Below are 12,740 nucleotides of genomic sequence, written 5' to 3'. Positions count from 1 at the left end.
AGCGTTAAATTTTGACATTACAACTGCAATAAACAAGAGATTGCACAAATTTAAAATAAAATTTGGACTAAAAGGGATAATTTTAGCTATCATTTTCACGAATCGGCTAAATAAATTAAAAATTATGGCAAATTTCGACATTAAAACGGCAGCAAAGCTAGCCTCTTTAATTCCACTATACGATGGTAATAAAGAAGGAGCTAAAGGTTTCATAGATGCTGTAAATTTCATTAATACGATCGTGACCGGAGCTCAGAAACCCACCAAGCTCACAGGCAAAGCGAGAGACCTTTTTACAGCGGTCCCAGCCAGCCTAGTTGAGATCGCCTTGCAAATTCAATTGAACTGCACAGACAAAAGCAGTTCGGATTCCGCAGAAAACCATTTAAAAAATATAAAACATAACAGCGACCCATGAACTTTTGCTAAAAGCGTCGACGAACTGAGCAATCAGCTCGCCAACGCATACATCCGAGAAGCCTTTCCGGGTGAAGTAGCTAAAAATAAAGCCAAGAAAGCAGGTATACAAGCTTTAATAAAGGGGGCGCGCAACCAAGAAACTCAAATGATATTAAAAGTCGGCAAATTTGATACATTAAGCGACGCAATCGACTTAATGGTTGAAAACGAAACTTGTCATGAAATAGAATCCGCCACCCTACTAAACATAAATAAAAATACCAACAGATGGGACAACCGAGATAAACGAAACTCCTTCCAAAACCCCCCAAGATACTGTAACACACAGCAGTACTACCGTTCCCAAAGAGGAAACGGGAGGAACGATGCAATTCAGCGAAATTTTAATACCAATCAGCGCTATGACGGTCCACAGCGATCGTATAATAACAATTATACTTATCCACATAGAAACGCGTATAATAACTAACGAGGCCGTGGTCATTACCAACCTCAACAGACTCGATCTGGAACAAATCGATTCCCGCAGAATCGACAAAACATGTATTTAGCAAGTACTGAACCGCAATCATGCATGGCTGACCAAGGCCAAGCGCAAACAGCTGTGCTGGTCCCTGCACCGAGCGAGTAGCAACAACAACAAATTCAAAACCATTTTTTGGGCCAATGTGTTGACTCTAATTATAAGCGCTTCTAACTTCATAAGAGTTGGAGTGCGTATGGCCAATTCGATCTGTACGTTAATAATAGATTCTGGTGCAGATATCTCTATTTTTAAGAGTAATAGAGTAATGCCCAAACAATTAGTAAATAAGAATATTAGAGTAAAATTATCTGGAATAACGGAAGGCGAAATAGAAACAACAGCACTGACCGAAACTGAATTAAATTTCGGAAATAACATAATCATTAAGCATAACTTTCATTTAGTTAACGCAGACTTTCCCATTCAAACCGATGGCATTTTGGGCAGAGATTTTTTCTCCTTCCATAAATGTATAATCGATTACGAATGTTGGTTATTAAATTTCTCAGTAAATAATACTAACGTGTCCATACCTATACAAGACAGCGTAAATAACAATTTCATAATACCGCAGAGATGCGAAGTGATTATAAAATTAAGTAACAACAATCTTAAGGAAGACATGGTAGTCATTTCTACAGAAATTGTACCTGGAATTTTTTGCGGAAACGCTATCATATCTCCACAACATCCCTATGTAAAAATAATGAACACAACGAAATCAACTGTAAATATATCCAGCTTAGAATTTAAACCTGAAATGGAACCCTTGGCAAACTACAATATAATGAAAATTAACAATAAAGATAAGAACAATACGAGAAATCAAAAAGTTTTAAATGAGATAGACATGAAAAATGTGCCAAGCTACGCACAACAAGAATTAAGCAACCTAATATTAAACTATTCAGACATTTTTGCACTCGCTGACGAACCACTGTCGACTAACAATTTTTACAATCAAAACATTAACTTAAAGGACAATACCTCCGTATACATACCCAATTATAAAACAATCCATTCCCAAAATACGGAAATAGAAACCCAAATTACTAAAATGCTAAAAGACGAAATAATAGAACCTTCAATATTATCATATAACAGTCCAATCTTATTAGTATCAAAGAAATCAAATGATGGAACCAAGAAATGGCGACTAGTAATAGATTTCAGACAACTCAAAAAAAAATCCTGGCAGCAAATTTCCCCTACCTAGAATCGACACAATTTTAGATCAACTTGGCAGAGCCAAATACTTTTCAACATTAGACTTAATGTCTGGCTTTCACCAAATAGCGTTAGAAAAAAATTTACCGCTTTCTCAACACAACCAATTCACACGCTTACCTTTCGGATTAAATATTAGCCCAAACAGTTTTCAGAGAATGATGACAATCGCAATGGCTGGACTAACACCAGAACATGCATTCGTCTATATCGATGACATAATTGTTATTGGATGTTCCATCCAACACCACTTGCAAAATTTAGCAAAAGTCTTCGACAGAATCAGAAAATATAATCTAAAATTAAATCCCCAAAAATGCATTTCAATACAGAAGTGACGTATCTAGGACACAAAATTACAGATAATGGAATACTACCAGATAGTTCCAAATTCGACACTATTAACAACTACCCTATACCCAAAAATAGTGACAACTGTAGACGATTTGTAGCTTTTTGTAACTATTACCGCGAATTTGTGCAAAACTTTGCAACAATAGCACACCCACTAAATCAACTTCTAAAGAAAAATAAACAGTTCGTTTGGACAAATGAATGCCAAAACGCCTTTAACACACTAAAATCACACCTAATCTCACCAAAACTACTTCAATACCCTGACTTTGCTCAACCGTTTATACTAACAACTGACGCATCAGACGTAGGATGCGGAGCAGTTTTATCCCAAATTAAAAATGGAAACAACTTACCCATAGCTTTCGCGAGCAAAAGCTTCACTCCAGGAGAGAAAAATAAATCGACAATACTAAGGAAACTAACAGGAATACACTGGGGAATAAATTATGAAATGGAATACTACCAGATAGTTCCAAATTCGACACTATTAACAACTACCCTATACCCAAAAATAGTGACAACTGTAGACGATTTGTAGCTTTTTGTAACTATTACCGCGAATTTGTGCAAAACTTTGCAACAATAGCACACCCACTAAATCAACTTCTAAAGAAAAATAAACAGTTCGTTTGGACAAATGAATGCCAAAACGCCTTTAACACACTAAAATCACACCTAATCTCACCAAAACTACTTCAATACCCTGACTTTGCTCAACCGTTTATACTAACAACTGACGCATCAGACGTAGGATGCGGAGCAGTTTTATCCCAAATTAAAAATGGAAACAACTTACCCATAGCTTTCGCGAGCAAAAGCTTCACTCCAGGAGAGAAAAATAAATCGACAATACTAAGGAAACTAACAGGAATACACTGGGGAATAAATTATTTCAAACCTTACCTATACGGAAGAAAATTGACGGTCAGAACAGACCATAGACCATTAGTATTTTTATTTAATATGAAAAACCCAATCACCAAACTCACTAGAATGAGACTAGATTAAGAAGAATTCGACTTTAATATAGAATACATTCCTGGTAAAAGCAACGCTACAGCGGATGCCTTATCCAGAATTGTTGCAACCTCAGACGAATTGAAAGCCTTAAACGTACTTACTGTCAACACCAGGTCCATGACAAGAAAATTAAAAAAATAGCGATAACAATAATAGTAATACCTATAATAATAATAATATTAACGATAATGTAAAGAATAATATTAACAACAATAATAATATGAACAACAACTATAAATTACTTAACGACAATGGACAAAAGACGAAAGGTAGAGAGACTGATCACCTCACTATCTATACGACTGAAAACCCGACCGAAACAAGAAACTTACCTAAACTAAGAATAACGGTAGAAAATAACTATTTAATATCCAATATATACAAAGACGCGCAAATGAAAAAAATGATAAACAGAATCATAACATATATAAGTGGAAGAAGAACTCTAGAGTTCACACTTTCAGCATTGTAACAAGAAATGAATAAGATGCAAATAAAGAAAATCGCTATAGCAAACAACGAAACAATATTTAAAGAGGTACCCATAGAAACATTTAAAGCGCTAGCGAAACAAACAATTAAAAATATACAGATAATAATGTATCAACCACCCAAGTTCATTAGTGATCTTGTGGAGATACAGTACATATTAAAAAACCACCATAAAACCCCTACGAGAGGGCACATAGGACAGCATCGACTGTACCTGAAAATAAGAGAATATTACAATTGGAAGGACATGAAAGGATCTATTTCTAGATTTATAAAGGCCTGTGAATCGTGAAAAAAGAACAAAATAATAAAACATACCAAAGAAAAACAAATAATAACCAATACACCATCAAAACCATTCGAAATAATATCCATAGATACAATAGGTCCATTACCAAAAACAATCAACAATAATCGTTACGCAATAACGATACAATGTGAATTAACTAAATACATCGTAGTAATACCCACACAAACCAAAGAAGCAAACATAATAGCAAAAAATCTAGTAGAGAAATTCATATTAATATACGGAAAATTTCTGGAACTCAAATCAGATCAAGGAACCGAGTATAAAAACGAAGTACTTGAACAGATTTGTAAATACCTACAAATAAAACAAACATTCGCTACAGCATACCACCCCCAAACAATCGGATCATTGGAGAGAAATCATAGATGTTTAAACGAATATCTACGATCATTCGTAAATGAACACCATTCCGATTGGGACGAATGGATACCATATTACGCATTTTCTTATAACACTACCCCACACTCAGATCATAAATTCACTCCATATGAACTAATTTTTGGCAACAAAGCAAAATTACCACAAAAAAATTACCCAACAACAATAACACCAATGTACAATTTAGACTTATATAGCACAGAATTAAAATACAAGTTAGAAAAATCAAACGCAATAGCGAAACAAAGATTAGAAAAGGATGAACATTCAAGACAAGATATTATACACATACCAACAAACCCATTAATAATCAACATAGGAGATATAGTATATTTAAAAAACGAAAATAGAAAAAAATTAGACCCATTCTATATAGGTCCCTACACCATTATAAAAATACTAGATACAAATTGTGAAATTGAAAACAAAATAACTAAACAAAGGATCATTGTACACAAAAACAGACTTATTAAAGGAGAATGAAAAAAACAGCAAAGCAATATTATTTAGGCTACTCAAGCAACAAAGCACAATACTAACGAACACATTATCAATTTCATACAAAAATATAATAAATGTATAATATAGTAAAATTATATAGCATACAATAGAGTAAAATTCGATCCACTGAGCCTAACTTTCATACAAAAAAAGGAAGATATAAAAAAATAATGGCCATGAAAGTAGGTGAAGTTTTTCCGAGCCTCACTCAGAAAAACTGTAAAATTCGGTTAAAACATAAAAACACAACATATTTGTAATATTCATTAGAATTGTAGCAGTTGAGCAGGAAGTAAAGAAACTAAATGTAAGTGAATCAATTTAAAACTGTACACTAAAACTAAAACCTAAAATAAAATTGCAGCTTTGATCTGCTTTGAAAAGGGCAGATTCCAGAGATTTTCTTGCGAGTAATCCGAACAAAATCAAAGATTTACTCCGAGCTAACCTCAAAAATGGCTTCAAATGCTCCTGATATGGATGAGTCATTGGCGAATTGCCTGATGTGTGGCGGTCCTGAGTCCGACGATTACCATATGGTAAGTTGCAATGAGTGCAAGTTATGGGCCCATTTCAAGTGCGCTGGAGTCACTGAAGCAGTGGCTGAAGTTGAGTGGTATTGCTCGAAGTGCACTAACTTGCGAGATGCTCTGTTGCGGGTTCCAAAGCCGAAAAGGGGCCAGAAGAAAGGCTCATCGAAGAGCGAAATGGACTCCGTTCGCAGCACAGGTTCCTCTGTTGCAAAACATGTTGAGCAAATAGAGAAGGAACGGCAAGCGAGGGAGGAAACCCTATTGGCGGAAATGGAACTTCGAGCGAAGCGCCTCGAAATGAAACGAACATTTATGGAGAAGCAGTTGCGGCTTGAAAAGGAGATGCGCGAACAGGAACTTCGATTAGAGCGAGAGATGCACGATCTTCAGCTAAAACAAGAGCAGGAGTTACTGGATCGTCAGCTGACTGCGGAACAAGAGTTCGTCAAGAAGCGGGATACAATACGGCAGAAAATAAACATTAGTTTACATAAAGTTAAGCAATCTGGTGGTAATGAAGTCACCGATGAAGAAAAACCGACCGGTGCAGTAGCCACGAACAACTACAGGCTGGTGCAGCCGGTCTAAATTGCGGAACTAGTCAAACTGGTTCAGTAGCCTTTGCGAAAGAGAAAGTAAAAACCTGGCTCTCAGACCTGAAGCCAAATAAGTTGCAACAAAAGGGAGACATTCTAGGGGCTTACCCGAAAGGTAAAAGTCCATCCGTTGGAAAACGGGATGATAAGGCTTCCGTACAGGATAAAGAAGATCGCGAAGACGACGAGGATGAGTCGGAAGAAGACGACGAATCGCAAGAGGAATACGAAGAATTGGAAGAAGAGGGTGATTTGGAAGCGGAAAAGGTGGAAACTTCAATACGAATCCCAAGTATTATCGATTCAAAGAAAAGCAACGGAAACGGTCGGGGCTACAAATAGTCAAGTTGACGAAAGATCAGCGGCTGGCTCGGCAGGGAGTATCGAAACATCTTCCAACGTTCAGTGGAGAAGCGGAAGTGTGGCCATTGTTCATAAGCAGCTTTGAGTACACAACAGCTGCTTGTGGGTTCACAAATATTGACAACCTGAAAAGGTTACAGGACAGTTTGCGGGGAAATGCGCTGGAAGCGGTTCGAAGCAGATTGGTTCTCCCAGAGTCCGTTCCAGATGTCATCGAAGATTTGCGTAACTTATTTGGCAAACCACAGAAGCTGCTCAAGACGCTGACGATGAAAGTGCGCAACGCACCCGCACTCAGAGTCGATCGTTTAGAATCCTTCATCTATTTTGGAATTACGGTGAAGCAACTTTGCGATCATTTGGAGGCTGCGGGACTCAGAAAGCATTTTAGCAATCCTATGCTGGCTGATGAACTGGTGGAAAGGCTTCCAACCAGCTATAAACTGGATTGGGTGAGATATAAACGAGACAAACGTGGGGCCTCATTGAAAATGTTCTCTGCTTTCATGCAAGACATAGTCTCGGAAGTGTCTGAAGTATCCGATCTTTCTCCTTGGTCGCGGAACGAGGTGGTACCTAAAGGGAAAGACAAATCCCGGAAAGAGTTTATTCACTTCCACGACGATACGTCTAAATAACAAGAAGAAGCGCCAGTAGCGAAGGCCAACAAGCCGTGCTGGATCTGCCGGCGTACTGACCACAAGATTCGATTTTGCGACGATTTTAAGAAAATGTCCGTGGCTGAACGCTTGAAAGCAATTGACAAGCTAAAACTATGTGGTCTCTGCTTGAATAATCACGGCAATAATCGTTGCAACTGGCGCTGTACTGTGAAACACTGCGGCGGAACTCATCACTACTTGTTGCATCGGAGGGAAGAGTCGGTGCAGTTGATGGAAGTGGCGTGTAACTCACACAAGAACGTGTATAGTGCAGTGATATTTCGTATGGTACCAGTGACGCTGATCGTAGGAAAGATAAGTGTCAAAACTGTAGCATTTCTAGATGAAGGTTCATCCAGCACGCTAATAGACGAGAGAATAGCTAAGCAGTTGAAGGCGAAGGGTGAAGCTGAACCACTACTAGTGAAATGGACTGGTGATATCAGACGCCACGAGAATGGCTCGCGTAAAATTAAGCTGAAACAGTCAGTGAATGAGGGAAAGGAGCTATTTGCACTAGAAAACGTACGTACAGTGTCGGAACTAGTGTTACCGAAACAAAGTATGCGGTTTGCTGATGTTTCGGCGTGGTATCTGCATCTGGCTGGCATACCGGTGGCCGATCATTCGTCGGAAGAGCCGGCAATCTTGATAGGGCTTGATAATTTGCATCTTTTCGCACCGCTAGAGTCACGAGTTGGTAAAGATGATGAGCCAATTGCCGTGCGGTCGAAGTTGGGTTGTACAGTATATGGTCCGGGACATCGAAAATCAAGTGCTGAAACGTTCCTCAATCTTCATTCAATAAAACCAGCAACTAATCAGGAACTGCATGATATGATCCGGATGCAGTACGCGCTAGATGAAGCAGGAGTCACCTCTTTCAGAGTACCGGAGTCAGTGGAGGACCAACGAGCTCAAGCGATCCTACAATCAACAACGACTCGGGTCGGTGATCGTTTTCAAACAGGACTCCTGTGGCGAGAGGACGAAAGATGTTTTCCTGACAGTTATCCGATGGCTGTACGTAGGATGAAGGCGTTGGAGAGAAAGCTGGAAAGAGACCCCAAATTGAAGCAGAACGTGTGTAAGCAAATTAGTGAATACCAAGTCAAAGGGTACGCACACCGAGCAACGATGCAAGAGTTGACGGAAATACTACGGTCAGCTGTTTGGTACTTGCCGCTCAAGGTAGTTTTGAACCCTCGAAAGCCTGACAAGGTCCGCTTAGTATGGGATGCTGCAGCATCTGTCGAGGGAGTATCGTTGAATACGGAGTTGCTAAAGGGACCAGATCTACTGGTTTCTCTTTCGAGAGTGCTTTGCAGTTTTCGGGAACGGCCGGTAGCGTTCGGAGGAGACATTGCCGAAATGTACCACCAGATCAAAGTCAGACCTGAAGATAAATCTGCACAACGATTTCTGTTCCGTTCTAATCTGGATGAACCACCACAGGTATATGTGATGGATGTGCTCACCTTCGGCTCGACATGCTCGCCTTGCTCAGCACAATTCGTAAAGAATGCAAATGCTGAGCAATTCTTGGACGAGTTTCCTGACGCTGCGAAGGCGATTATTTATCGTCACTACGTAGACGATTATTACGACAGCGTAGACACGGAAGCGGACGCAATTAGAAATGCAAAGGAGGTTCAGCATATCCACTACCAGGGCGGATTCCACATCAGGAATTGGGTGTCAAACTCCAATGCGTTTTTGAAGGAAATGGGTGAAAGGAATGCAAGCAGGACGGTATATTTCAACCAGAATAAAGATACGGATTACGAACGTATTTTAGGTATCATGTGGAATCCGAAACAAGATGTATTTTTGTTTGCCACATCGTCTAACGTTGGACTTCAAGAAGTTGTGCAAAGCCGTTCCCGACCGACTAAAAGGAAAGTACTCAGTTGTGTGATGTCCCTCTTCGACCCGCTAGGGCTTTTGTCGCCATTCACAGTGCTGGGAAGGATGTTGGTACAAGATATTTGGCGAACGGGTTGCCAATGGGACGATCTTATAGACGACGTGTCCTACCAGAAATGGATTCGTTGGTCGCAATTGCTATCGAGCATTGAACGGTTTAAAGTTCCGCGATCCTATTTCGGTGCTGCAAAGGCAAGCGAAATTGAGGATATGCAGCTTCATATCTTCACAGATGCTAGTGAGACAGCTTACGGTTGTGTGGCGTATTTGCGAGCAGTAATCAGAGGTGAAGTTAAGTGTGCTTTGGTGATGAGCCGCGCGAAAGTGGCCCCACTAAAGCAAGTATCGATCCCACGGTTGGAGCTTCTAGGTGCAGTTTTAGGAGCGCGTTTAGTACGAACGGTGCACGAAAGTCATAGCTTCCAAATTAACAAACAGTTTATTTGGACCGATTCGCAGACAGTGCTGTCTTGGATCCGGTCCGATCAACGCAGATACAAGCAATTTGTTGGGTTCAGAATTGGAGAGATCCTGAGCCTAACGAAACTCACAGAATGGTTTTGGGTACCAACGAAGTTGAATGTAGCTGATCAGTTAACCAAATGGAGTAACGACTTCGATCTTCTCTCAGACAGTACATGGGTTAACAGTCCAAGGTTTTTGTACCAGGCAGTGGAAGATTGGCCAATGAAGAACTTGCCACCAGCAAATACGACAGAGGAGCTACGGGTCCATCTACTTCTGCAAGACGTAGTTGTACCGGAAAGTTTCATCGACTTCCGTCGATTTTCCAAGTGGACCGTGCTTGTCCGAACCATGGCTACGGTGCATCGATTCGCGACGAATTGTCGGAAAAAGTCCGAGGGATTGCCGATTGAAACGCTGAAAGCAACGCCAAATCAGAGAAAGTTGATGGTCACATGTACAATTCCATCAAGGCGTGTACCATTACAGCAGGAGGAATATCAGAAAGCAGAACGAGCACTATTGAAGATAGCACAGCTAGATGCTTACAGGGACGAGTTGGCGGTTTTGCTGCGCAACAAGGAGCGGCCAATCAGCGAGTGGCTGACTATCGAAAAATCAAGTGTGCTATACAGGCTGACTCCTCTGATCGAAGAAGATGGGCTGATTCGCATGGAAGGGCGCGCGGCGAATGCGGAGTTCCTCCCCTTTGACTTGCGATTTCCAATCATCGTACCGGATGATCATCCGATTGCGAAGTTGATAGTGCAACACTATCATGAAAGGTTTGGCCACATGTATAGGGAAACAGTTAAGAACGAGTTGAAGCAGCGGTTTCACATACCAAAAGTCAATGCAGTAATACGGAAAGTGTCAACGTCATGTCAATGGTGCAGGGTGCGCCGCAGTCGTCCACAAGCTCCACGGATGGCACCATTGCCGGTACAAAGGTTGACTCCAAATATTCGACCATTCAGCCATGTTGGAGTCGACTATCTGGGTCCATTCGAGGTAACGGTCGGTCGCAGAAAGGAAAAGCGGTGGGTCGTATTGTTCACCTGTATGGTAGTTAGAGCCGTGCATGTAGAAGTGGCGCATAGTTTGACGACGCAGTCATGCTTGATGACGATTCGACGGTTTGTGTGTCGTAGAGGACCTCCCAGCGAATTCTTCTCGGACAACGGCACGAATTTGCGAGGAACGAGTAAAGAAGTCATTAGCATGATGCAAACCATTGGACTGGATTGTGCCGACGAATTCACGAATGCGAGAACTAAATGGACGTTTAATCCACCCGCCACACCGCATATGGGTGGTGTGTGGGAGCGGCTTGTTCGGTCCATCAAGGACGCACTGGAGGCGTTGAACGACGGTCGGCGAGTGACTGACGAAATTTTGCAGACGTCCATTATTGAAGCGGAAGAGATGGTGAATTCTCGTCCACTCATCTATAATTCAGAGCAGTCACTGGAAGCAGACGCACTAACTCCACACAATTTCTTGCGGGGCGTTTCTCCAAATGAACCACATGCAACCCCACCTCCAGTAAATGCAGCAGAAGCCTTGCGGGATTCCTACAAACGGTCCCAACAAATTGCAGACGAGATGTGGAAGAGGTGGGTTAAGGAATACGTACCGTCAGTGAATCAAAGAACGAAGTAGTTTGAGGAGTCAAAGCCATTGAAAACAGGGGATTTGGTCTACGTTGTTGAGGGGGCAAACCGGAAGTCATGGGTTCGAGGGATAGCTGAGCAGCCAATAGTCTCCGGAGATGGAAGAGCACGTCAGGCTTGGATACGCACCAAGAGCGGTGTATTCAAACGCGCGGCAGTAAACTTAGCGGTGTTGGAGATTAATGGTGGTAACGCTGGACCAGAAACTTGCGCTGGACCAGGATTACGGGCCGGGGAATTGTTCGGAACAACAACCGTGGCAACACTGCCGGCGATCGGTGCGAGAAATGTGCTACATGGGTGAGAAGTGTGATGGAAAAAGATAGCAGAAGAAAAAGAAAACAAAGTAACTGTCAGATGATTAGTTGGAAAGTTGATAGCGAAAAAATAGATTTGGAAATTTACTGAAATATTTAAGATTTAAGCTAAATGAAATAAAATAGTTTGTGCTGAATTGAAAGAGTTAAGGTGAGATGACCTATAAATCTAAAGAACATTAATAAATAAATAATTGCGGATTACAGAGATATACAGATTGAGAGGCGGTCGACAGATTGTAGGAAAAAAGGAAAGCATTTGTAGTCAGTTGAGCAGGAAGTAAAGAAACTAAATGTAAGTGAATCAATTTAAAACTGTGCACTAAAACTAAAACCCAAAATAAAATTGCAGCTTTGATCTTCTTTGAAAAGGGCAGATTCCAGAGATTTTCTTGCGAGTAATCCGAACACATATCCTTTAGTCAGGCCACTTGAAACGAGGCCACACTCATATTTTCCCACAGATCGTATATTACTCGAATGATCGTTTTCAAATCCAACTTGCATAACCAGATAGGTGCATTCCAGTTAAACCATTCTGGGTCACACCACTTGTTATAGCAACATTCTCACTAGGTCATTATTATGCCAAGGCGACAAATAAACTGTCTTGCTTAACAAGCACCGATAGCAACCGATGCACCCATACTTATTCATTGATTTGTTTTCCCTTTTTTACGCTATCCGTACATAATTATGTACTTTGGAATTGTAACTGACTCCTCCCAGCTTGATTGTACATAAAATAGTAAAGTCAGGTTAGCTAGGTTAGCTTTTAAGATTGTAAAACCGAATAAACCAGTTGATGTAAAACGACCAAACCAAACCAAAACTCCGTCTTATGATGAGCGAGCTCCAGGCCTCTCGCGCTCATCCATTCCTCCACCGTGTTGATCGCGTGTTCTGCGGTTAGTTCTACCTCAGGGATTGACTCCCCGTAGACCTCCAAGGTAGAACCGGGCTTAGGATCA

At 40.9% G+C, this 12,740-nt stretch overlaps 1 protein-coding gene across 1 annotated transcript; it reads left to right on the top strand.

Annotated features, from left to right (window-relative positions):
- The first annotated feature begins 7,457 nt into the window (after positions 1-7,457).
- Positions 7,458-11,441, top strand: LOC131687772 (uncharacterized). The gene has a single exon (XM_058971865.1). The coding sequence runs from the start codon at positions 7,458-7,460 to the stop codon at positions 11,439-11,441; it is 3,984 nt and encodes a 1,327-aa protein (XP_058827848.1).
- Positions 11,442-12,740: the final 1,299 nt, after the last annotated feature.

This window comes from Topomyia yanbarensis, chromosome 3 (genome assembly GCF_030247195.1).
Source record: "Topomyia yanbarensis strain Yona2022 chromosome 3, ASM3024719v1, whole genome shotgun sequence".
NCBI lineage: Eukaryota > Metazoa > Arthropoda > Insecta > Diptera > Culicidae > Topomyia > Topomyia yanbarensis.
The sequence above is the reverse complement of the archived record's forward strand: the minus strand, read 5'-3'. Positions and strand labels throughout refer to the sequence as shown.